The sequence below is a fragment of the Anticarsia gemmatalis genome, chromosome 10 (assembly GCF_050436995.1).
Source record: "Anticarsia gemmatalis isolate Benzon Research Colony breed Stoneville strain chromosome 10, ilAntGemm2 primary, whole genome shotgun sequence".
NCBI lineage: Eukaryota > Metazoa > Arthropoda > Insecta > Lepidoptera > Erebidae > Anticarsia > Anticarsia gemmatalis.
This window is the reverse complement of record NC_134754.1, coordinates 3579597-3604766: the sequence shown is the minus strand read 5'-3', so window position 1 is coordinate 3604766 and position 25170 is coordinate 3579597. Positions and strand designations below refer to the sequence as shown.

General features: G+C 34.3%; 3 protein-coding genes across 4 annotated transcripts; 1 reads left to right on the top strand and 2 right to left on the bottom strand.

Moving 5' to 3' along the window:
* Positions 1–4016: 4016 nt before the first annotated feature.
* LOC142976077 (uncharacterized) lies at positions 4017–6431 on the bottom strand. Its single transcript, XM_076119293.1, has 3 exons — positions 5930–6431; positions 5446–5623; positions 4017–5222 (listed from the first exon to the last, which is right to left on the bottom strand). Exons 1-3 carry the CDS (start codon positions 6185–6187, stop codon positions 4831–4833), a joined length of 828 nt encoding a protein of 275 aa, XP_075975408.1. The 5' UTR covers positions 6188–6431; the 3' UTR covers positions 4017–4830.
* Positions 6432–6942: 511 nt separating this feature from the next.
* Positions 6943–25123, top strand: SMC3 (structural maintenance of chromosomes 3). Its single transcript, XM_076119479.1, has 23 exons — positions 6943–7033; positions 7156–7270; positions 7484–7623; positions 7824–7982; positions 8226–8351; positions 8764–8931; positions 9386–9477; positions 9812–9965; positions 10346–10575; positions 10931–11140; positions 11389–11488; positions 11577–11723; positions 12082–12240; positions 12521–12679; positions 13038–13249; positions 13620–13782; positions 15765–15928; positions 16323–16530; positions 16827–17003; positions 17217–17353; positions 20293–20473; positions 21369–21554; positions 21863–25123. The coding sequence occupies exons 1-23, from the start codon at positions 7019–7021 to the stop codon at positions 22073–22075; spliced, it is 3615 nt and encodes a 1204-aa protein (XP_075975594.1). The 5' UTR covers positions 6943–7018; the 3' UTR covers positions 22076–25123.
* LOC142976212 (lipase 3-like) lies at positions 17366–20942 on the bottom strand. 2 transcript variants are annotated; one of them, XM_076119488.1, is made up of 2 exons: positions 20874–20942; positions 17366–18689 (listed from the first exon to the last, which is right to left on the bottom strand). In XM_076119488.1, exon 2 carries the CDS (start codon positions 18656–18658, stop codon positions 17663–17665), a length of 996 nt encoding a protein of 331 aa, XP_075975603.1. In that variant the 5' UTR covers positions 18659–18689; positions 20874–20942; the 3' UTR covers positions 17366–17662. The 2 variants fall into 2 exon arrangements, with proteins under 2 accessions (XP_075975603.1, XP_075975602.1); XM_076119487.1 differs by lacking the exon at positions 20874–20942 and having other exon boundaries at positions 17367–19130.
* Positions 25124–25170: the final 47 nt, after the last annotated feature.

The window sequence follows — 25170 nt, the reverse complement described above, 5'->3', positions numbered from 1 at the left end:
ATCCTGTTTTTCTTAAGTAGGACTTCCCTAGCAGTCTATTTGCTAACGATTTTCTCATTAAAGTGTAAGGATAATTTTAGGTCATTCAAAGCTGTTAGCTGATGTCCCAAGTAGTAGGAATGATGATAATTTAATCGCTCGTCTTCCTATCAGCATCAATTTAAGATAGGTACATTCTTGTTTTACTAGATCATAAAATTAATATAGGTAGGTACCTACCTACCTAGGTGTATTTGTTGTAGGTAACTAATTAAAATAAAAGCATAAAATGTCCTGAAATAATTGCGACAATAAAATGCTTCAAATATTTTTTGCTCTAAGAATTTTATGACCAATTTTATAGCATTATGGGTGTATAAAATAAGATCTGATTTAATATTTAATTCAACCTTACCCTTAATAAATGCTCTTTTTGTTTCAATGGTAATATTTATAATCAAATAAGTACAATATAATATCAATAAAATGAATAATAGTTAAACACCTCATGAAACATGATCTTAATTCAGTGGTAACAAAATTCGTCCAGACAGAAGTGAAATAAAAAATAATACCTACACAATCATTATTATGGAATCAGTAAATTGGACACCTCCATCATTTTATACATACGGTTAAAAACGGCATAAACAATAATTGGCCTTCTAGTAACATTAGTTCTATCCGTCTTCCCAAAAAACTGGTCTTTGATAGCAAACAAATAATAACATTCAAAACTAAAATTAATAAGCAATTACCCAACACTACATTCTGTAGAATGCAGCGAGACAACACTGACTGAAAAACAAATGGAGTGCGGAAGCCATTAAATAATTTAATATTTATTAGTATTCACATCAGGTTGTTCATAGAAGTTGGTAGAACATTGTTAACCCTAATGAATCATAGCGCTTAACAAAATATTAACCGGTTATCCTTTTAATTCCGACTGATTGCGCACTAATTAATAGATTTTTCTCGTTTGATTTACCTATATTTACTTTTCATAATGGCACAACTCATATTAGTTAAATAATGTGGTTCAGTAACCTTATTAGTATTGCAGCATTCGTAGGTAGGTATGCATAACTAATTTCTGAAATCCGGTTGTTTTTGGTCAAGAATTTGAGCTATTTACATTTACGGTGTTCGAGTAGGTAGGTATAAAGTAATTATTTTTTCCTTAATAAAAATCAGTAATTTTCTCTTGGGTACCCAAGTAATGCTCGTAACTCACCTTTTAGCTAAATCTGTTAGGTGAATTTTCACAATAAATCAGCTCATATATAATGCCTCCAAAACCAGTTCGCAAGTTGGAATATAAGTAGGTAGGTACCTAGGTACCTAGATGTTCTTTTTACAATGTCATAAAGTCACAATAAATTAAATCGACAAAATTCTCACGACGCCGCGACGTAGGTAGGTAGGTGCCTATTGGAAAAATACTCATTTCTATATAATAATATAATAATCTAAAAAATATATGCATGCATTTCGAATTACCTAGGTACCTAACGATCCTGTTTAAACATTGACAATAATAATAATTATTAAAACACACCAAGATTTGAAATTAAAATAATTTATTTAAAAAACTGTTTGCAACACACATACCTACCTACCTATTTTTGATGATCATTATAAACTTTATCTTTATTAAACGACTATTTAGATATACCTACCTACAATTTTTTTTAACATAGGTAACTGTAGCTTATTTGAATCGAGCTTTCAGAGCTTTAGCAACTCCCAGCGCAGCGCAGTGACGCAAAGTAGGTAGGTACCTCTACTACTTAACTGCGATTACCATGGAAGTAGTAATAATAACAATTAATGACTTCAATACTTCCATGGCGATTACTGCACCATAGATAGACGCCGTCAGCCTTCAATGATGTGATGTCTGTCCCTTTATTTTTAATTAGAAGACCGATAACATAATGTTTATTCCGTGCCTACGCTCCGCTCTTATGTTAGAGCAGTGTTATTATTTTTAATTCAGTACTTATGCAGGGACAATAGAAGTGCATAAGGATACATAATATGAAAAGTAACGAGCAACATTACATTTACAGTACATTTTTAGCGGTAGTTTATCTATTCTATAGCCTTATTGTGCGTTTCTAAACAACAGAGTGTGAGTTATCAAGTTAACAGTAGTTTATCATAACTCACGCTCACGCTCACCAATCTGTGCCGTTTAAACGTTTCATATCTATAGGTTGACATTTCAGTTGTCATTTGTCAAATTACACCAGCCAGAGTGCTCTATAGTAAAGTTGTTGTTGTTTTTTATTCAAATTCTCAAGGTAAAATTATGGCTACCAGCTTATTGAATACCAGCAGTTCTTCGGATTCGGAATCAGATTTTGAAGTGTTGGATTTTATCCATAATATGTCGACCCCTAGAAATTTGCGATTAAGGAGAAATCCTATTGATATCCTTACAGATCATGAATTCAAAGCTAGGTATCGTTTAAATAAGAATACTGTGATGCACCTGAGCAATATTTTGAGGTCTGTGCTAGCCCCTCTTTCACAACGAAAATACACATTGTCTGTTCTGGATCAAATTTTGATTGCCTTACGGTTTTATGCATCAGGATCCGTGATTAGTGACGATATACCTAAATGTACACAAAACTACCGTATCTAGAATGGTTTACAAAGTGAGCAGAGAAATTGCTAAACTAGGTAGAACATATATAGCTATGCCAAACAGCGAAGAACTGGCAGATGTTAAAGAACAATTCTATAACATAGCTGGATTTCCTCATGTAATTGGCTGCATAGACGGTACATATATTCCTATTCAGTCTCCTGGCGGTGAGAATGTGGGGTTATTCAGGAATAGTAAAGGTTTTTTTTCAGTAAATGTTCAGGTTATTTGTGATGCAAATTTGATCATTCGAGATATAGATGCTCGCTGGCATGGTTCAACTCATGATGCTACAATGTTTTATAACTCTTATTTGCGTGCACACCTGGACAATAGTGAACCAAGTGGCCACCTACTGGGTGATAGTGCATACAGTTGTTGTGGTAAATATATTATGACACCATTTTTAAACCCAACCACAAATCCTGAAAAACGGTTCAATGAAGCACAAATAAAAACTAGAAATACTGTAGAAAGAACGATAGGAGTCTGGAAAAGGAGGTTCCCATGCCTATCACAAAAATTGAAACTTAAGCTGGACCACACCTTAGTTGTGATAGTTGCGACAGCAGTGTTGCACAACATAGCAATTCAGAAAAAAGATACTGCTATAACTGAAGATACCATTGAAGGTACGATTGATACTATGATTGAGGATAATATGGATTTAGGCCCTATTGAACCACCAGGTTCCTCTGTAGGCAATCAGTTCCGTCAATTACTTTTAGAGCAGTATTTTAGGTAAGTGATTTAAATAATACTAAAATAAAATAAAAAAAATGGTAGTAATGTAAAACTTCTATAATGGAGAATGTTACCTAATTTTGATTTTTGGCACTCCATATTCTCGTTTAAAAATAAAAAATACTGGTGAAAGAATTACTTCGATACGTCAATTAGTTTTCGATTTATAAGTAAAACAAGTTGTATCCGCACGACGCTAGCTCTCGGTGACGGTGTGACGTCACTCTACACTTGCTCAGTCTGGCTCACACAGTCCACTTACGGTCGCGCGCTCAATGCGTTGAAATTATTCCTAAATACTTTTCAAAATGTCCAATTCAAATACTAGGAAATCATATGTTGTGCCTAAATGTAATTTAATTTTATGTAGATAAGTACATAAGGAATAATAAATAACTTCATCTTATAATGAAACAATTTCTAACCGGATTGATCGCGAGTTTATTGATTTTACTGTGGCAGGAAAAATGTAAAATCAATAAGTATGCGATTATTTCGGTTAAAAATTGTTTCATTATAATATGCAGTGATCGTAAATATCTAACATATTAGGTACTTATATGTATAATATACTAGAAGCGGCCCGCGACTTCGTCCGCATGGAAACCCTTCCCGCGTAAATCCCAATCCTTCGGAACTCCGGGTTAAAAGTAGTCTATGTGTTATTCTGGGTCTTCAGCTACCTATACATATATCAAATTTCATCGTAATCGGTTCAGTCAAATTTGCGTGAAAGAGTAACAAACATCCGTACATCCTTACATACATACATACGTATATACATATACAAACATACGTACATACATACATACGTACGTACGTACACACATACGTACATACATACATACATACGTACACACATACGTACATACATACATACATACATACATATGTACATGCATACAAACATACGTACATACGATGACATACATACATATGTACATTCTCCCAAAGTTTCACATTTATAATATTAAGTAGGATTTTGGAGGCAACAAAACCTCAATTTGTTTCACAAAATAATTCGCAACCATTATTCCATTTATTTTAGGTAGTTTATCCGATTGCCCTTTTTCAAATCCTTTATCCATTTTATTAATCGAATAGTATTTACTATTATTATAAGTTATTTTATACATAAGCGGACGAAAACACAACAAAATACTACGCAAGCTATACTAAGACTACCAAAATACTAAGCGGGACGCGGCCCGCGCGGCGCAGCAATGTAGTATGACGTCACAGCCGCTCACGCGGCTGCTAGCGGGACTCGATATTTTTCGAAACTTTGAATGCTTATAAAATCAAAACTATTCGGTATTTTTGACTGAAACAAAAACTAGTTTATATGTTTACATACAGGCTATACTGTGTCAAAATTTAAAGCGATTTGGCATACCTAGTAACATTCTCCATTACGTTATACTTATTTTAATTAAACAGTAAAAAACTCATTTATTACAGTTTTTTCTTTTAAATTCCAGATCTAATTTTGCACTTTCTAAAAGAACTTTCTTCAGTACAATGTCAAGTTCTAGTAGTTCTCTGGTCTTATGTAATTTCATAAGCTCCTGTTGATGTTGAATCTCCAATATTTCTAACTTCTTTCTGGTCAAGTCATCATTATTTCTTTGTTTTTGGCTCTTTGTTCTTATTATTGATGAACTAATATGATTTATGCTTCTTTTTTTTGTTTCAGTTAAACATCTCATTTTCGGTGTACTTTCCTTTGAAGTGGGTGACAATTCCCGCTTCATTACATTTGGAGTTGGCTCTGCATCCACTGTTACTATGATATTATGATCATCTTCGACTTCAGTATCTTCATAAGTACCTTGCAGATCTGTAATTAATTAAATATTAAAGACTACACATACATAATAGACATAATGTAATTATCTGATAATTCTACAAGATCTTAATATATATTGTAATGTGTAATACTAAGTATGTAACTAATACTGAAGAAATATATATTTTATCTTCATGCATTTTATGATACCCAACCATATAACAAAATACATATATTATGTGCACTGTAACTTATTAAAACATTGGAAACTTACATGCTGGTAACACATTGATTTCAGTAGCTACAGGCTTTTCAGTGCTGTGATATGATGCTGATGAGTCATATTCATTATTAAGAAGTTGGAACTGCGGGGTTTCCAAGGCCATAGCATCTTCATCATCTGGAGTTGTTTTACAGATAAATGAGTCACCTCCTGTTTTGTACTTTTCTGTCTAAAACAATAATAGTACAATCATCAAATTTATGCCAAACTAATACAAAATAGGTTTTCTGCACTAAGAACGTAAGTAACTAGCTGACCCTACAAACATTGCTTTGTCATATAATTTAAAAAAAATGATAGGCCTGGACCACCCTTGTCACTAAGGGGTATGAAAAATAGATGTAGGCTCAGACCTACTCAATGTGGTCAAAAAATTTCATGAGAATCCTGAATCAGCCAAGCCGTTTCGGAGGAGTACGGAAACGAACATTGTGACAGGAGAATTTAAGATTATTTTATGCTCTGCCTGAGATACCTTATCATCACTATTGTTTTTTCTTGCTTTCTTCTTTAAATTGTCATACAAAGCGTGTAACTGCTTTTCAGTTCGGAATCCTGTATACGATTTCGCATTATATTTATTGGTCAGAGCCTGCCAGGCTCGTTTTTTAGCGTCTACAGAAGGTCCATCGGTCTTTTTGTTGTCTATAATGGAAACAAATTCTCTAGCCACTTCCATAAGAATCATTTTATCCTGTTCTGTAAAATTTTTGCACCGTTTTCCAAATTCCATTCTGAAATAGTATTTTGAGTATCCTCTAAAGAAAATACACCAAACTATGTATCCCACGGAATGAAATGAATAGCCTTCCGGGTTATTGACATGTAGCAAATGTGTTCAGAAACACAATAACGGTTAACTGAAGATTAAACTTCACTTAACTTTATCGAATCAATACCTATACAAAGAATATTGAAGACTTCAGAAACCGGGCAGTAGACAAACTGGTATTTGTTTTATGCACAACGTTATTGAGCAGCATCTAGAAAAGAGTGTGTGTTGATTAACATTTCGTTAAGCAATAAGAGAATACTGATTCCTGGACAATCCAAATAATTCAACCGGATTTTACATATATTTCAGAAATACGATGTTGTCATCATTTTATGATTTTGAAACCTCTAAACATTTATTAATATGCCTAATAACTTATACTAACATAGCACCGATGTATGTGTAAATATTAGCAAAAATTTAGACGCAGTAAATGTCAGTATTGGTATCTATTTGGTAAACCAGATTGTGGCATCGATTTAGCATAATTATTTAAATTCCGTCATTCAAAATACCGACAATTATGAATAATAATCTATATTATTATTTGCTCTATGCTTGTTCTTTAGTCTGTTTCGTGTTTAAATAAATAAATGTCATCTGAGGCTATTATATTAAACAAGATTTACGCTTGCATTAATTTGTGATTGGATGTGTATCCAATCTCATCTGAAAATATTTGTAACCTGTGGTTTGTGAAATACGTCAATTTTGGCATTTGGAAATGGCGGTCAACGTTATACTGCTGTAAACAATAATTTTAAGTTTTTCAGCTGAAACTATACTAAAATGCATATAAAACAGGTAATTGAGTGGTTTCGTAATTCGATATTCTTTATTACCTTATAAGCACCATTCTTTATTGTATAGTTATCAAGCAGTTATTGGTGACGCGACTGTGTTAGTGATTGCGTTTGTGTTTACAGGTGATTATCCAAGGATTCAAGAGTTACCGGGAACAAATTGTGGTAGAACCGTTCGATAAACGGCACAATGTTGTCGTCGGACGCAACGGTTCAGGGAAAAGTAACTTTTTCCACGGTTAGTATGATATTATGACAACAACGAATGATGCAAACCTCTTGACCGCTTTTTTGTTCAATGATACAGATGTAATTACACGTTTTAAATGCTAGTTCATACGGTTGGAGTGTGTACAGAAGATATGTTCATAGTGTTTATAGTTCTCTTGTTACTAGTTACAATTATATATTTTCTTTACACTTGTATTTCCAATATTTCTTTTACTTTCAGCCATACAATTTGTACTAAGTGATGAGTTCTCGCATCTGCGACCGGAGCAACGTCTTGCCCTCCTTCACGAGGGCACAGGACCCCGAGTCATCTCTGCTTTTGTGGAAATCATTTTTGACAATTCCGACAACAGAATCCCAGTAAGTACACATCCAAATGCTGTTCATGTCTAATTAAAGTAAACTGTAATACCACCATTACCACCATTGTTTTGGGCCACATACTCAAAGATTTTTTAGATATTTGTGGTGACCCATACACCTAAATGATTATATCATTTTATTAATTCATTTTTCTTATGTATTATCCTCAATAATCAACAGAATTATGACAATTTCAGATTGAAAAAGATGAAATATTCCTTCGTCGAGTTATTGGCTCAAAGAAAGATCAGTTCTTCCTCAACAAGAAGGTTGTGCCTCGCTCAGAGGTGCTCAACCTTCTTGAGAGTGCTGGCTTATCAAACTCCAACCCATACTACATTGTAAAACAGGGTAAAGTAAGTATAGAACAGATTTTTTACTGTTTGTTGAATAGTCTGTTACATAAGATCCTCTATTTTGTAGAGATCACAATCCCTACAAAATAGAGGATTTTATGTGTTCATTTTATGCAAATTGTTTATTTGTTATTTAACCTCAAGATGTTAAAGCAAGAACAATTAATTATTGAACCTATATGATATATTTAGTATGTACATACAGAGATTATTGGCTGATTAATGCTCTATTAATGTTTTTAGATTAACCAAATGGCCATAGCTCCCGACTCTCACAGATTGAAGTTGCTAAGGGAGGTGGCTGGTACAAGAGTGTATGATGAACGCAGGGAGGAATCTGTTACTATTCTCAAAGAAACTGTTGGAAAGGTAAGCAAACATTTAATTTATATCAATAAAAACTCTATTTTAAAACACTGAATGGTTTTTGAAAAAAAAAAATCTTCAGATAATGAAGGTGCTTGTTTATGTCCCTTCTCTTATTTATTTTCACAAAAAGTTGTTAGTACCTGATAAGCATGGCTTATACTCTTCTATAGTAGAATTATCAAAATTGTTTATCTATAAAAATGTGAAAGGAAACATACAAAATTTTAAAGAATAATCATTTTCATTGATTATAGTAAGCCTACCAGATGTGTGACTGTCTATGTTTTCATGAAAATACTTTGTTATTATAACTAAATAAACATAGTTATGAAGCACATTACCTGCTCCCTAAAGGTGCAATGACATTTAATTCAACAATAATAAAACAATTAACATTGTTATTTTAACACAGGTGGAGAAAATCAATGAATTCCTTCAAACAATTGAAGAGCGTCTGAAGACTCTAGAAGAAGAGAAGGAGGAATTGAAGGAGTATCAGAAATGGGACCGAGCTCGGCGTGTGCTGGAATTTATTATACATGACACTGAACATAGGGAGAACAAGAGGAAGTTGGAAGAGGTAATTAAGACTGCTCAAAAATTTACATGAAAGAAAACTGTTCTGACATCCATACTCCCAACTTTTGTATTTTAATATAAGTTGGACAATGAGGCGCCCATAGCCAGTTGCGCTCACCTTTCAGTAAACGATCTGTGGGTTAAGCAATACCTGGCGCGGTCATTCCATAGATGGGTGACCGCATAGTGGTATTTGAACTGGGTGTCTCCGTGTTTCGGAGGGCACGTAAAAAGTCGGTCCCGGTTGTTATCTACTAGGATAACAGTCGTTAAGCCATGTCAATCAAAGGCCTTTCGGGTGACTTGAACAACTTTGACACTAGGTTGATCACTAACCATATGATAAGAAGACAAAGAAGTTGGACAATTGAAGCCTCAAAATTGGCATATTTACAAATTGAACAGACAAAAGGAATGGTATATTTGATAATAAAACATCTGTTATTTTATTTCAGCTCGAGAAAATGCGTTCTAACAGTGGTAAAGAACAACAACATTATGCCGATCTGGTCAGAGAGGCTCAAGACCATGTGAGAGAAGCTAACAGGTAATCATTTTTATATTAATCTGCTGCTTTTTGTTGTTATACCAAATATATTTTGGATTTACCTGTTTATCTGAATTGTCTTACAATGTTCTAATATTTCTACCCTAGATTTTTAGACCTTTACCCTAGATACGGGAATTAACGCGAACACGCGAAGGCTGACTAAGCCTGCGACCACGGCGTGTGCAACCTGCGCCGAAACGTTAGGCAGTTTAAGGTAAAATGCGTGTTCGCGTTAATTCCCGTATTCTATTATACATTAAACAAGCAACGCGAGAGTTTAAAAGTTATGCTTTACCCTAGAGTTTATTAATATACACACTCTCGTTTACAGGAAGCTAAAAGAAGCTCGTAAAGACGTAGCGGCGGCTCGTGAAGAGAAAGACATTCTATCAACTGAACAACAACAGTTGTTGAGGGAGAAGACTAAACTTGAACTGGGCATCAAAGATTTGTCTGATGATGTGGATGGTGATAATAAGTCTAAGGTAAGGAATTATCCTTTTTGTTTTAGCCTGCATTTGCGTCCCACTGCTAGGCAAGGTATCTGTTGTAGACTTATCTTATTGTTCTTCCATTAAAGTGTGTCATAATTTAAATAAAAAATACTATGGTATTTAATCACAAATTATTTTTTTACGATCTCCAGATTGTTTTCTGTGTTTTAAAGCATTCCTTGTTTGTTACTCGAAAATTAGTAGATCTTATTTTTGCAGTAAAATCTGTGTTACTAATTCCAATTTGATGTGAATTTGATTTTGAATATCCCTTTTATCACTGTTGGACAAAAATCCTTGCAAGCAAACATATTACCATTTTTACGCTGGTGTCAACAGTTCCGTGTAATAATATTTCATGTTATCCACAGGAAAGAGCCGAAGCCGAATTAGAACGTCTCCGTCAACAAATATCAGAGAAAGAACGTGAGTTGGAAGAACTAAAGCCTAAATACGAAGAGATGAAAGCTCGCGAGGAAGAATGTACGAGAGCACTGGCACTCAATCAACAGAAGAGACAGGAATTGTATGCTAAGCAGGGAAGAGGTACACAGTTCACATCCAAGCAGGACAGGGATAGATGGATTGAGAAGGAGTTGAAGTGAGTAGTACATCCGATATTTTTTTTAACTGTGAATCTTTTTTATGATATCTAATTACATAGCAGGAGAAAGAATCGGGCTTTAAACACTGGATACAGAAATTGTAATTGGTTTTTTTTTTGGAAAAAATACTGAAGTAGTAGTGCAAGATATTTTTATATGATTATTCACGCATCATAGCCTTCGCTTTAAGATTTATAACTTAACCCAATAAGGCAGAAGTTAACATAACTACAGTATGAGTAAATAAATAAACATTCATCCTTTTTTTGAACGCCAAAATTATATTTTCATACATTTTCTACTCTTTCTTCATCTTATAATACCCCTAAAACTATTTTATTTCATTCACAGATCCTTAAACAAACAAATAAAAGACAAGAAAGACCACGAGACGAAACTCCGCGATGACTTACGCCGCGACGCGACTAAACTGACAGAGTTAGAGAAACGTATTGAAGAGACCACTAAGGAGATGGAGAGACAACGCGTGGCTATCGACGAACATAACAAACAGTACTATGAGTGTAAGAAGAGGAAGGATCAGGAACAAAGTGCTAGGAAGTAAGTGAATACTTTATTATATTGAGCAATAGTTAAATTTCTTTGAAATCGACACTTACTAGGATTTATAACCTGGCCTATTCCATTATTTCTTCCTGTATTTAGACAAAATTTATAAAAAATAAATCAAGATTTCCATCACTCAAAATAAAAATGCGTCAAAAAAAAAACAACAAACAAATTAATTATGTGTGTTCTAGGTCTAAAATGATATTTCAATCGTATGCTGATTCATTGTTTAATTTCAGTGAACTCTGGCGTAAAGAAACAACACTCACACAGAATCTATCATCTCTGAAAGAAGATTTGGCGAAAGCGGACCAAGCACTACGTTCTATGGCTGGCAAGGTAGAACAAAACATTGAAATCACTCAAACATCTTGCTTTACAAAAATGGACTTTATACTTATCTAACGTGTTGTGTGTTATTTTCTAGCCTATCTTGAACGGGAGAGACAGTGTACGTAAAGTACTGGAGACATTCCAAGAGAGAGGTGGGGAGTGGGCCAAGATAGCGACGCAATATTACGGACCTGTTATTGAGAACTTCACTTGTGATAAGACTATTTATACTGCTGTTGAGGTAAGTTAATAAAAATACTACTTAACTCCATACAAAAACACTCAAACAAGTAATTTTTTCAAATCTTTTGACGTCGTTTGAAAGAACCAGTTAATATGAATAAGCACTATTAGTTCTAGTTGGTAATAGAAATAGTTAATATAATAATATTGAGTACTGATCCATTACTGAATATAAAAAGGTTAGTGTAGCAACATAACATCGCTTCTGTATTATAAATTCCTGTAGCCTGCAGGTTTCGGAAGTTTTAATCGACTATTCGATGGTTTACTACACGTTTCTTACAAATATGTCACTGTTATGACATTTTCTTTGTAATAACGGGCTTATCTCACATTGTTTTCACTCTTATTCGTAGGTAACAGCTGGTAATCGTCTGTTCCATCACATTGTTGAATCAGACACAGTGGGCACAAAGATTCTAAAGGAGATGAACAGACAAAGTCTACCGGGAGAGGTCACATTCATGCCGCTCAACCGACTGCAAGTTAGAGATATGGTGTACCCCAGTGATAATGTAAGTTTAATAATTTTATTTGATTTAGAGTATTTTGAGTAAATTACACCTCAAAATCTAGAATTTCTCCACACGTACACGCTCGTGCACGTTCGAACTACTTTGACCCCATGAGGCACTAATATTTATATCTATAATTCTAATCTATCTAATATTTATTTTATCGTCGTTAGTCATTAACAAACATACAAAACCTAGGTATAATGGACTCTTCAAATGTTCCATGTGATTACACTTCCTGAGTTATAGCATTGCTTTTATATAAAACTTTTTGTTTCAGAATGCTATTGCCATGGTACAAAAACTGAAATACGACCCGAAATATGCAAAAGCTATGAAGTACATATTTGGCAAGACTCTCATTTGCAGAAACTTGGAGTGCGCCACAGAGTTGGGTAAACAGTTCCACCTAGATTGCGTTACTTTGGAGGGTGATCAGGTAAACAGCTGTACATTTTTCTTTCAAAAGCAATAAATTATTCATAATCTTTAGTCAAAACGTTATTAGAATATCCAGTGATTAAACTCATTATTCCTTTGGTATTTTCATCGTTCATATTTATGTCCCGTTTTGTCTTTCTGTTTCTTTGGCAATACTTATTAATTGCTTAAAAAATACGCACCCGTTTACTTGACGCATGTACGTGCATAAAACAACAGTAGAACAGTATACGCGCATAAAATTTTACCAGACTATTTAAGTCAGTACTATTAAATAAATTGAAAAATATTTGTTTTGCCTATAAATGTCATTACACTTAAAGTTTTTTTTTCTACAACAAATCTTCATATTACAGGTATCATCAAAAGGTTCCCTAACTGGCGGGTACTTCAACCAGTCACGTTCCCGTTTAGAAATGCAAAAGACTCGCTCGGAGCTGATGGAACAGATCACGACGTTAGAACAAGAGTTGAACACGTTGAGACAAGAGCTGAATAAAACTGAGACCAGTATCAACTCTATAGTGTCTGAGATGCAGAGGACTGAGACCAAACAAGGGAAGGCTAAGTAAGTACTTTTGAGTTTATTTAACTTAAATATTTTTTTCAAATGAAATGCGATACTCTATTGACTAAAGAGACAAAGAAATGTCCTTTCTTTTAGGTTTAGACAAAATAAATAAATTTTATAATGAAAAATTGGCCAAGAGCATAGTTTAATTTTATATTCCTTTTATTTTTGAGGCATCTGGTACCCGAGTGTGAAAGCCTCCAAAAATACGTCATGTGTCATTAAGAGGATATAAATCTTTTTTTTAGTTTGCATTTCATGTTTTTGGTTCGTTTGAAATAAATAAATATTACAAGTACACATTTTTAATCTATTGCTTCCCGCGTAAAATCTCACTGTAAATAACTAATCCAAACTATTTTTTCAGGGACATCTTCGACAAAGTGAAAGCAGATATTCGTTTGATGAAAGAAGAGCTGGCTTCAATAGAAAGGTTCCGTGGTCCAAAGGAACGGTCTTTAGCTCAGTGTCGCTCCAGTCTTGAAGCTATGCAGGCTACTAAAGAAGGACTTGAGTCCGAATTACATCAAGTAAGTTGCTTTAGTAGAAATATTGTTATTACTATTTATCTGTGGTTGACGACATAAAGGTTTTGTTTTTAGATAGATCATTTAGCTTTTTCGAAAACTTAATTTTAAATATAATTATTATACAGGGTGTCCCAAAACTCAACGATAATCCGAGACAGAATGAAAGGCCAAGTCATACCGGTTATAGGAAAAATAAAAAAAAAATCCATATCACTTAGTTCAGCAAAAATAGACACTTTTCAAAAAAGTTTAAATTCCACACCCTTGGTCGCATTTTCAAGTCCTGTGATCACCAATATCACAATTTCGCTGTGTTTTTTTGAATTTCGTGATCTTAATTAAGTATGCTATTAATCGTATAACAAATTAATGCACAAAACATTGTTAATTTAATAAAAAAAGTTAAGTTTTAGTGAGTCAACTTTCTCAAAAATATCGTTAGTCAACTTTGACGCTTCATACTGAAAAAAAAATGTACTGCACTACCCTTGGCAAGTTATTTCAAAAGTTGGCGCATTTAATCAAGATTTCAAAATGGAAAAACACTTGCCACTTTTCTTGCCATTAAAAATGTTATTTTTATTTGAACGAAGAGTATCCTCGCAAATGGATCGGACGCAGTGGTACAATTTTATGGCATCCTCGTTCCCGCGATCTAAATCCAGTAGATATTTTTTACTGGGAATGCATAAAAGAAAAAAGTCTATTCGAAATCAACACAAAATCTATCAGAACTTAGCCAGAAAATTGACACAGCGTCAGAGGAAATAAATGCAATGAATTTTGATTGACTGGTGCAAAGGTCTCTTGTAAGGCGTTGCAGAGACTGTATTCGTGCCAGAGGAAAGCAATTATTTTTAGTAAAGAGGTAATTGAGTCAGTCCATAACAAATATTTAATGTAATAAACATAATAGGTTATACTAATTAAAAAAAAAACAATGAACGAACCATCGATCTTATTTAATTATTCTCCTTAAACTAAAGTAATTCCGAATTGTCTTCCTCTAGCATGAATTCAGGCTCTGCAACGCCTTACAAGAGACCTTTGCACCAGTCAATCAAAATTCATTGCATTTATTTCCTCTGACGCTGTGTCAATTTTCTGGCTAAGTTCTGATAGATTTTGTGTTGATTTCGAATAGACTTTTTTCTTTTATGCATTCCCAGTAAAAAATATCTACTGGATTTAGATCGCGGGAACGAGGATGCCATAAAATTGTACCACTGCGTCCGATCCATTTGCGAGGATACTCTTCGTTCAAATAAAAATAACATTTTTAATGGCAAGAAAAGTGGCAAGTGTTTTACCATTTTGAAATCTTGATTAAATGCGCCAACTTTTGAAATAACTTGCCAAGGGTAGTGTACTACATTTTTTTTCAGTATGAAGCGTCAAAGTTGACTAACGATATTTTTGAGAAAGATGACTCACTAAAACTTAACTTTTTTTATTAAATTAACAATGTTTTGTGCATTAATTTGTTATACGATTAATAGCATACTTAATTAAGATCACGAAATTCAAAAAAACACAGCGAAATTGTGACATTGGTGATCACAGGACTTGAAAATGCGACCAAGGGTGTGGAATTTAAACTTTTTTGAAAAGTGTCTATTATTGCTGAACTAAGTGATATGGAATTTTTTTTTTATTTTTCCTATAACCGGTATGACTTGGCCTTTCATTCTGTCTCAGATTATCGTTGAGTTTTGGGACACCCTGTATGTATCTAATTTTTTATATAATAAAGTTCTGCGCCAGCGCTAAAGATATTATACATCAAAGTGGCGGATTTCTGAAGAATTTCAAACCGCCAGAAAAATGTTTTGATTGCTGGTCTCCAGAGATTTAAACTTGACTGCTGTAATTTTACGATAAGCAGACTAATCTGATACTTATATGTATGAGACAAAACAAGCCTTTAAACACATTTTTTATCTACCAACAAACAAATCTAACCAACTCATATTGTCCCTCAGGAACTAATGGAGCAGCTATCGACCGCAGACCAGGGTAAGGTGGACGAACTGAACGACGCCATCCGTCGCCTCACACAAGAGAACAAAGAAGCCTTCAGTGCTAGGATGAACTTAGAAGCTACTAAGAACAAGCTTGAGAATCTTCTCACTAACAACTTGATTAGGTTTGAATGACTAAAATATTAGAACTTGTTCTAAAATTATTGCACTAAACGGTTTTCATGATTAATTGTGAAATAACAAGATTTACTTACACTTGGTTCTTTTCCGGAAATTATTAAAGCTGACCTGAGGGATTAAGCCTTATTTATGTCCACCATATGGTTCAATTTTAGTAGAGACTTTGCTAGTTACTTGTTGCGTTACTTGAAGAACATTTTAATATTAAAAAGTTCACCTTACCATTAGAAGAGATATAAGTGATAATTGTTATTTTTTTCGGAATTATTATGTGAGTTTGCTGTAACCACATTTACCTTCTTTCAAGTGACTGTTGAAGTCTGACTGTACTATAATCTTTACAATAAATACTAACTTTTAAAACATTTCTCCCGCCAGGCGTAAAGACGAGCTGGTACAAGCGTTACAAGAGATATCAGTAGAAGATCGTAAGCGTCGCCTCGCTAACAGCAAGGCGGACCTCACGGCCACGGAGAAGCGCATCAAACAGATCAACAAGGAACTGGAGGAGGTCGAGAGGAAAGTACAGGCAGCGGTCAAGAATGAGAAGGCGCTGAAGTTAGAACTTGATAAGTGGAGGAATAAGGTAACAATAATTCAAGTATATGTTTGAAATAAATCATATGAAGCCGCAAATTTTTTCCCTTGGTTGCATTATAATCAGTTATTCACGCTACTGTAAGAATACTATAGTTGGAAATATCGATAAAAAACTGTCTTTTAATATTCACTGTCGAATTTAAGTAACAACTATGTAATAATCCATTCAATATTTGGTTCTCTCTCGTCTATACTAGAAAATTAGGCAAACTAGTCGATTTCTATATTTCTTAACAACAATTTAGTTTTCTACAGTCATATTAATAAAACAACATCTCACAGGAAAAAGAAGCGCAAGACAAAATGGAAGAAGATGCTAAAGGCCTTGAGAAGATGGCGTCGAAAGAAGTGTTACTACAGGAGAAAATACAAGAATCTTTGGACAAAATCGCGGCGCTCGGTACTTTGTCAAACGCTCCTGAACTACACGCCAAGTATCAAAAAATGTCGCTCAAACAGGTAATAAAATTTACTGATGTCATCTAACAGCCATTATCAATCCATTCCAAAGCCTTCAAGCAGAGACGGCCTATCTGAATAGAAATGATTGCTTTGTGGTTTCCTATCACGTTAAAAATCTTGAAAATGAGCCAATGTATTACATACTTATATATTTTTGACGCTAACCACCATAAAAAGGATGTCTTAAATACTATTTTTTTGTCTATTTAGCTATTCAAAGAGTTGGAGAAAGCAAACCAGCACTTGAAGAAATACAACCATGTGAACAAGAAGGCTTTGGATCAATTCATTAGCTTCTCGGAACAAAAGGAAAAGTTGTACAAACGAAAGGAAGAACTCGATATTGGGTAATTATTTATTTAATTTGTACTTTACTACACAAGTGATAGTCATGTCTCAACTAACTGTAGTTAAACATGTCAAATATTCCGTAAAACATTGTCATACGCCTATACATCATCAAGTTTTAACAAAATTTAAGCTCACATAAGTATAAATTATGGATTTCTCCGAAAACGCTACGACTTCAAAATAATAGTCTAATTACGATATAATATGGCATTACTAACAATTTTGATAAAGCAAAATTGTATTGCCTTAAATAAGCTACAATCTCAATTATTCTGTTAAAGAAGAAATACTGTTACATGCACAATTTATAGGCTACCATGTAATCTTCTCAGCAATGAAGATTTCGGCACATCGTTTAATTCGCCATCCGCTTCAAATTTATTAATTTGTGCGATTATTCTCATATAAATAACATCGCGAGCTTCAGCTGCGTACACATAGTCCATATGGGTAAAATCACTGAAATAAACGTAGGCCAAAACGTTAGGCAACCGACTTCTTAGTTTATCTACATCATCGGGGTGCGACAACCAATCTTTACTGCTATAGTATATCACATTTGGTGCAACAATCTTGCTCAAATCATAATCCGGAGGTGTCGTTTGCCCATAAAGCTTCATATTCGTTATCGCCCCATGGTCGTATCTACAAAATCGGTCTGAATTCACCAATTGCCCATAATGAACGAATTGTAAGGTTGATGAGCCTGTAGGCATATGTCCGAATATCACTGGCAGCAAAGTCTGGTTTATCTTGCTCTCGTAACCCGACATGGCGTATAGAATATTTTCGCAATTCGTTATTGTCAATCCGCAAAGGAAAAACGATGCTCTTTCAAAGAATTCTGATGCCGCGCCGGTGTAGTCCAGTAAAAGTGATCCTAGTAAATTGATAGCCGGTGAAAATATTTTTATTATTGGACTCTGAACGCTACCCATCCAAGCTTCGGGTGCTAATGAAAATAGTATTTTAACTTTCGCGTTGTATTCCGGTTTCATAGATAACATTACGTATGAACTCGTTGTGCCTTGAGAATGTCCGATATAATACAAGCTCTCTCTTCCCGTTTCTTCTAGAATATAGTCAACCATTGCTGGCAAATCGTAGAGTCCAATTTCCTCCCATGTAAACTTCCAGAAACCCGCTGAAGTGTAGTTGAGAGTTTTGTGTTTAATCGAATGTTTGTTGCCTCTGGAATTGCCCATCCATACGTCGAATCCTTCGTCCGCTAACACGTAAGCTAGTGATAGATTAGGGCCTTGTATCAACCAGCTGTCAGAACTTTCCAGAATGCCGTGCATGAGGAACACTGCCGGGCCATCTCCAGGGATTCTATGAAAATTAATAATGTATCCATCTTCAGTCGCTACCGTGTGTTCTTCTAACTTGTATCCATATTTATTAGCGAGCTGTGTTATATTGAGCCTAGCGTCTTCCGGTGCACTTGAATCTATTAATTCACCAAGTATGTCCCAAACACTTCTGTTTTCAGCCGATGCCAATACAAATATCGATAGAAATATGTAAATAAACATTTTACTGCCTCAACGCGGTCGTATCGCGTATGTTTGCGATGAAATGACTTCTACTTATATAGGGACATAATTTTAAAGCGGTGTGCATTACTCGGACGACTGTTGTTAATCTTATACCCTACTTAACTTAGAATTACTGGTGGGCTGATTGATTTGCCCTTGGCTTGCACTCATGGTGAACTAAAAGTACCTGTATTTTGCATATGAAATAATTTATCAAATGCTGTAAATTACATATCTGTATTATTGGGTAATTCCGAAACGTGAAAAACAGTCTTTATAATTTATTATCTGATACTATTTATTCAATGTATCTAAACTATCATTAACACTCCTTATTTGGTCAAGTGCTTAACGAAATTAAATTTAAAAATGACATAAGTGACTACCAGAATTAATAACAATGCGATCATTTTTACAAGTAGTCGACACGTGTTGGTACATTTGACAGGATAGTATCGTATTATTCAGATATGCTAAAACGAATGGTCTCAACACTGCTACTAAATGAAGCTGCTCTCCAATGAATAGTTAAGAATTTGGTTCGCCTTGGCGTTGTCTGAATACGGTTTCGGTTATACTTTATGACTTGATAACATTTTTCCTACAAACCCATGATACAAGTTACGTTATGACCACAATAAAATAGTCAATTCGCGTTGAACTATCACCACGTAAGTCATTTTTAGCAACTTTTCACGAGAGACAAATTTCAATTTCATCTTTCGATCCTCGAGCCAAAGACATCTAAATGTCAAAACTGCCAAAAAATTACTTACGTGGTGATAGAACTTAAACGACGATTTCTAATGTATGAATTTATTCGTGTGAACTTGGCTTAATATAGTTGAGAGTATTTCCCAAAAGATAAAGCACATAATATACATGGTCATTAGCAGATTACTTTGTTCCATTTTCCTACTGCACTTAGTAAATGAGATTGCTGTATTTTAGCTTAAAGATGTCAATTGCTTGACCTAAACCTACTGACCACTCAAATATACTGTAGCATATTTATTACTCTTGCGTTGTATTGCGTAAAATCATGCAATATTAATTATAATTTTTATTTAGGAATTCTCGATTAGATTATTTGATCCTATTTGTTCTACCAGCGCCAATATAATTCGGTTGGACCCGCAATCCCCTTCTGTAGGATGACGAAAAGGTTTTGATTTTGTAGCACATTCATACTGAAGGACTTATCAAAAAATAATATTGACTATTTTTTGTAACCGGAAACTAAGTTTTATTTTATGAACTGCAAACAAAAACAGCTTCGATAACATTCGAATGATGTCAAATATCGATATTTTTACCCACTCGGGAACTGAACCCAAAACTTGTATGATTGACGTTTGCTGGTCGCAATAGTCAAACTAAGATAAAACTTATTTCAGTGGCGAAAAAATCCGTGAGCTCATCGAAACACTGGAACATAGGAAATTAGAAGCCATACAGTTTACATTCAGACAAGTGAGCAAGAACTTCACTGAGGTGTTCAAGAAGTTAGTACCACAAGGTCGAGGTAGTCTCATCATGAGGGTCGCCACTGATGACGGACAGGAGGTCGTAGCGGAGGTGAGTTGAAACACATCAATCATCATCATTCAAAGTAAATATGGCGCCCGTAGCCAGTTGCGCTCACCGGTCGGTAAACGATCTGTGGGTTAAGCAAACCTTGGCGCGGTCATTCCATAGATGGGTGACCGCATAGTGGTATTTGACAAGGGCGTCTTCGTGCTTCGGAGGGCACGTAAAAATTCGGTCCCGGTTGGTGTCAATTAAGATAACAGTCGTTAAGCCACGCCAATGGCCTCTCGGGCGGCGGCGTGAACAACTTTGACACTAGGTTGACCACTAACCACACGACAAACAAACAAACAAACAATTAAATCTTTCCTCAATTAACACAATGTTGATGGAGGAAAGATTTACTTTGAACTTGTCACGTTCGTGTGAGTGATGAAAAAGATTCTACCTTTGTTTGCGTAATATACAGGTATAGTTTATTCCACAAATACTTGAACACTGTAAAGAAAGTCCTGCACAGTTGATTACCTTATATGCAACTGGTCGTGTTAGTTGAATATAGCTACAAAGGATCTCCATATTGTATTTACATTTCAGGCTTTTATTGGCTAAACAAATGGCGTGTTTTTATAATTACTACAAGGGTTTCACTTACTACTGCAGAAATAAAAAATTATACAAATACTTATTTGCTAATTGAAATCTTGTAACAAAGAATGTCAATTAAACAAAACATTTCAGTTACATTTGACGTAGACGTAAAATCTCAACTAACAAATTGTGTGGCCGTTTAAATGTTAAACTACAACAATAAAAATTTTATGCTTAAGATGTACACAAACGTACACAAAATATGAACTCTACACTATCAAATATGCCCGATACCATAAACTTGTCTATCCAATACTCATTGAAAACGAAACCTATCTCAATTTGTTTCCAGCAACGTGCCAACGCGGATCAATTCACGGGCGTCGGTATCAAAGTATCATTCACTGGCGGTGAAGGAGACATGAGAGAGATGAACCAGTTGTCTGGTGGTCAGAAGTCACTCGTCGCACTGGCGTTGATCTTCGCTATACAGAAGTGTGATCCCGCTCCGTTCTATCTGTTTGACGAAATCGATCAGGTATGTTTGGTTTTTGAAGCTCACACTACACAAATCCCAACCCAATGATTACTAAGTTAACCCAATGAAAAACATCATAGTAATGTTTAATGTTTTTTTTCAAGAAATACTTAAGTCGTTTTTACAACTCTATGCATATGCCCCGCGTCCACTAAGCGCCATCTATGTTTACAATGTTGGTAAATTACATAGTTTGTCTTACCTATTCCAATTAAAAGAGCTTAGCTTGTACTTCATATCCTGCTATTTTTAGTCACCGTATTATTCGTTTATTTAATTGTAATAATCTAATCATAAACACTTCACAGGCTCTTGACGCACAGCATCGTAAAGCGATCGCGAACATGATACACGAACTGTCAACATCGGCGCAGTTCATCACAACCACGTTCAGGCCGGAGTTGTTGGAGCACGCACACAAGTTCTACGGAGTCAAGTTCAGGAACAAAGTGTCTCACGTCGAGTGCGTCACGCAAGAGGAGGCTAGAGACTTCGTTGAAGACAGCGCTACACATGCTTAGATAAGTACCTACTTAGAATATAATATGGCTAGAAAAGTACCAACTTCTGTGACAAATGTGTTGAAAGAACCATTTGGTGTATCGAATATTTGGACTATAACTACACTGGTACTGAATGTCTGGATAGTACGTATATTGTACGTCAAATACGTGAGAAGTCCCAATTTCTCTATCAAATGTTTGCATAGTATCAACCGAAAGTGTAAAAACCACCAAAATGCCGAATATTTGGACAATTGTACCGACTAAATTATTGTAATGTGCAAAATTTTTGACATTATTCAAGAGTTCCATGAAGAGTACAATCTGAGTAGCAAAATTATAGTTTTCAATGTTCAATTGATAAAGAACCACCTTTGCAGGAATAAACCTTTATCAATTGATGAAATTCTATTCTGACTAAAGTGCACTTGAACTTCTAACTAAACTAGCTTTAGTTCTACAAATAATAAATATATAGTTATATGCTGTGTTATGTTTGTTTGTGTGAATGTTAAGGAAGCTAGAATACCTGGTACCGATTTCACCACTATTTGATGGTTAATAGCAAAGTTATACTTGTTAAATTAACCGCTAATTATCTAAGGTGGTGAATTCGGCCGTTAATTCATTTTGCTATTATCATAACATTTTGTGTACTCAAAGAAACTAAAGCAATAATTCCTCCCCTTTGTAACAAATACATAGTAAAAATAGTATGAAATCCTTTATTAAAATGTTTAAAATTATAGACATTGTTGATAATAGACTTTAAATTATATATGACATAAAAAGGGCTATAAAAGATTTAATTTTAGTACGAAGATAATTAGATTTTTTTTGTACGGAATCGTATCTTTATTCTGACAAAGGTCCTACAATAGCTGAATTGTTATTTTTCTAAATAAAATTTGAGTTGTAGAAGTTGATTCCGTTGTTGACGTATTTTTGAATTACAATTATAGACAATGAGTCTCAATATCGAATATTAACCTTTTCACCGCCAGAGTAATATTGAAAATCGGTGTTCCCCACGCCAAGCAATAAATTCCTTCGTTTATACCTACAAAATAATAGTCACGGGAAAAGTGTATATCGATAAAACTTCGATTAATTTTACGTGTTCTTATATTATGAGTAAAAATTGCATAAAAGTACCACAAAATTTTATTGAATTTCTCCCATGTGTCAACTTTACACTACTCAGTACTCATTACCCAAAAATAACAATGATATACACGAACAATTTGCATAAAAAAAGTACTTAATTCAAATATTTTATTCAAAAAGTCACAGCACTAATCCCAGTTGTGACGACACCTTTTGACGTTAAGAAACGCCACTGGCGTGGTCAGCGCTGCGATTTCAAATTTTGCCGCCTTATATTAGAGATGTACCAGTGTGACCCGCTCCTGCTTAGCACGGGTATTTAATAACAATATTTCTCCACTATTTCTTGAATGTAATATTATACATAAAACATTCCTTTTTAATCATTCTATCTATTAAAAAAACGCATCAATATCTGTTGCGTAGTTTTAAAGATTTAAGCATACAAATATACTATGTAGTGATAACATATTTCTAATATTGAATAACGACAAAAGTAGTAACTATACCTAAAAGGTACAATAAACATAGATAGTACGTATTGGCATGATAACTGTGTTTTTTTGTTAGTCCTACAACATTAATAATACCTTTATTGTTTGTTTAATGTATTCAAACAATAACTTACCTCTAAATCGTCACTCCTTAAAGATTCTGCTTCAGAATATGTAACATCATCTTCTACACCTTCTAACACTCTCAACAGCTCTTCTGTCGTCATTTGACTTGAAGACATTTTTGTGGCGCAGATGGTGTACGAAAAATTTATTATACACAAGAATTTATGTACCTATTATTAATAACGTATTGCAACAACACTACGAGTGTCCAGCAGCGCGGGTGACGTCAGAGCGCGCCGTCTGATTCCGTCAGTGGCGTACGAAGCACTGTAAGGGATTCCGCTAATAGAGATGCGCGAGAGTTGCCACAAAATGATCGATTTGCACTTATTTAGTCATGAGTTTATCACTAGATATGGTAGTTTTATTACATATTTAGGTTTGTATTGAATCTAATTTAAAACATATCAGACAAAAATTTTTTTTTTCAGAAAGGAGTGAAGTATTTCAATTTGTTTTCGAAATATTGCATAAAGTGTTTAGATTGTAGTCCTTTTCCTTGCACATCACTAGTTGACGCGTCTTCACGTCTGTGGCGTGGATTTGCGGGCTAAATTTATACATTTTGCATGATGATTTACTTTGTTTTTTTTTTCAGGTACAACTGTCTAATTATTATATGTCTTTGTGTAATAATGTAATAAATATGTTTAGGTAATAATAACAGGAGAAAGAAAACACTTGAAACGTATTGTTGTATGTTTATTTTGAACTATAAAAAAGTGATATTTTTGACGTGCTATCACGTCGATGGCGTCGTGAGCGATTTTCAATTTTACGTCTCTTAACGTCCGTGGCGGTGAAAAGGTTAAGGTAATTTTTGTTTTCAAGTATTTCACCAGGAAGTCAATGAGGACCAGTCACATTCTCATTGTTAAAAGGGAATAAGTGGTCTTGCGTTGATTTCGTATGCTTTTCTTTATCTGATAGAGATTTAGATCCATTGTCTATATTATTTGTAATATGTATGGTAGTAAATGTTTGAGACATTGCTTTTGATTATTTCTTGATTAGTCAATAAGATTATTTTAGTTTCATTTATTTCGTAAACACATTGTTGACATTGATTTCATAATAATATAGTTTAGATAATAGGTAAATTAACTGTACAAAAATATCAGAAAATAATTCGCATTGATAGAATTTATATTTTTTGTACTGAATTTGGACGATGAAATCAATGCAGTGTTTTCTGAGGATTTTATAAAATGTTTTATTGTTTCTATGCTACACTCGATATTGTTGTTTGGTGAATGAGTGTTGCGAAGAAAATTATATTCTATGGTAAATACGACAAGTAATAGTATAGTATTAAAATGTCTTTTTTATACATAATTATTTTTTATTTCATAACCTGAGTATGAAATCCCCCAGACTACATTCAGT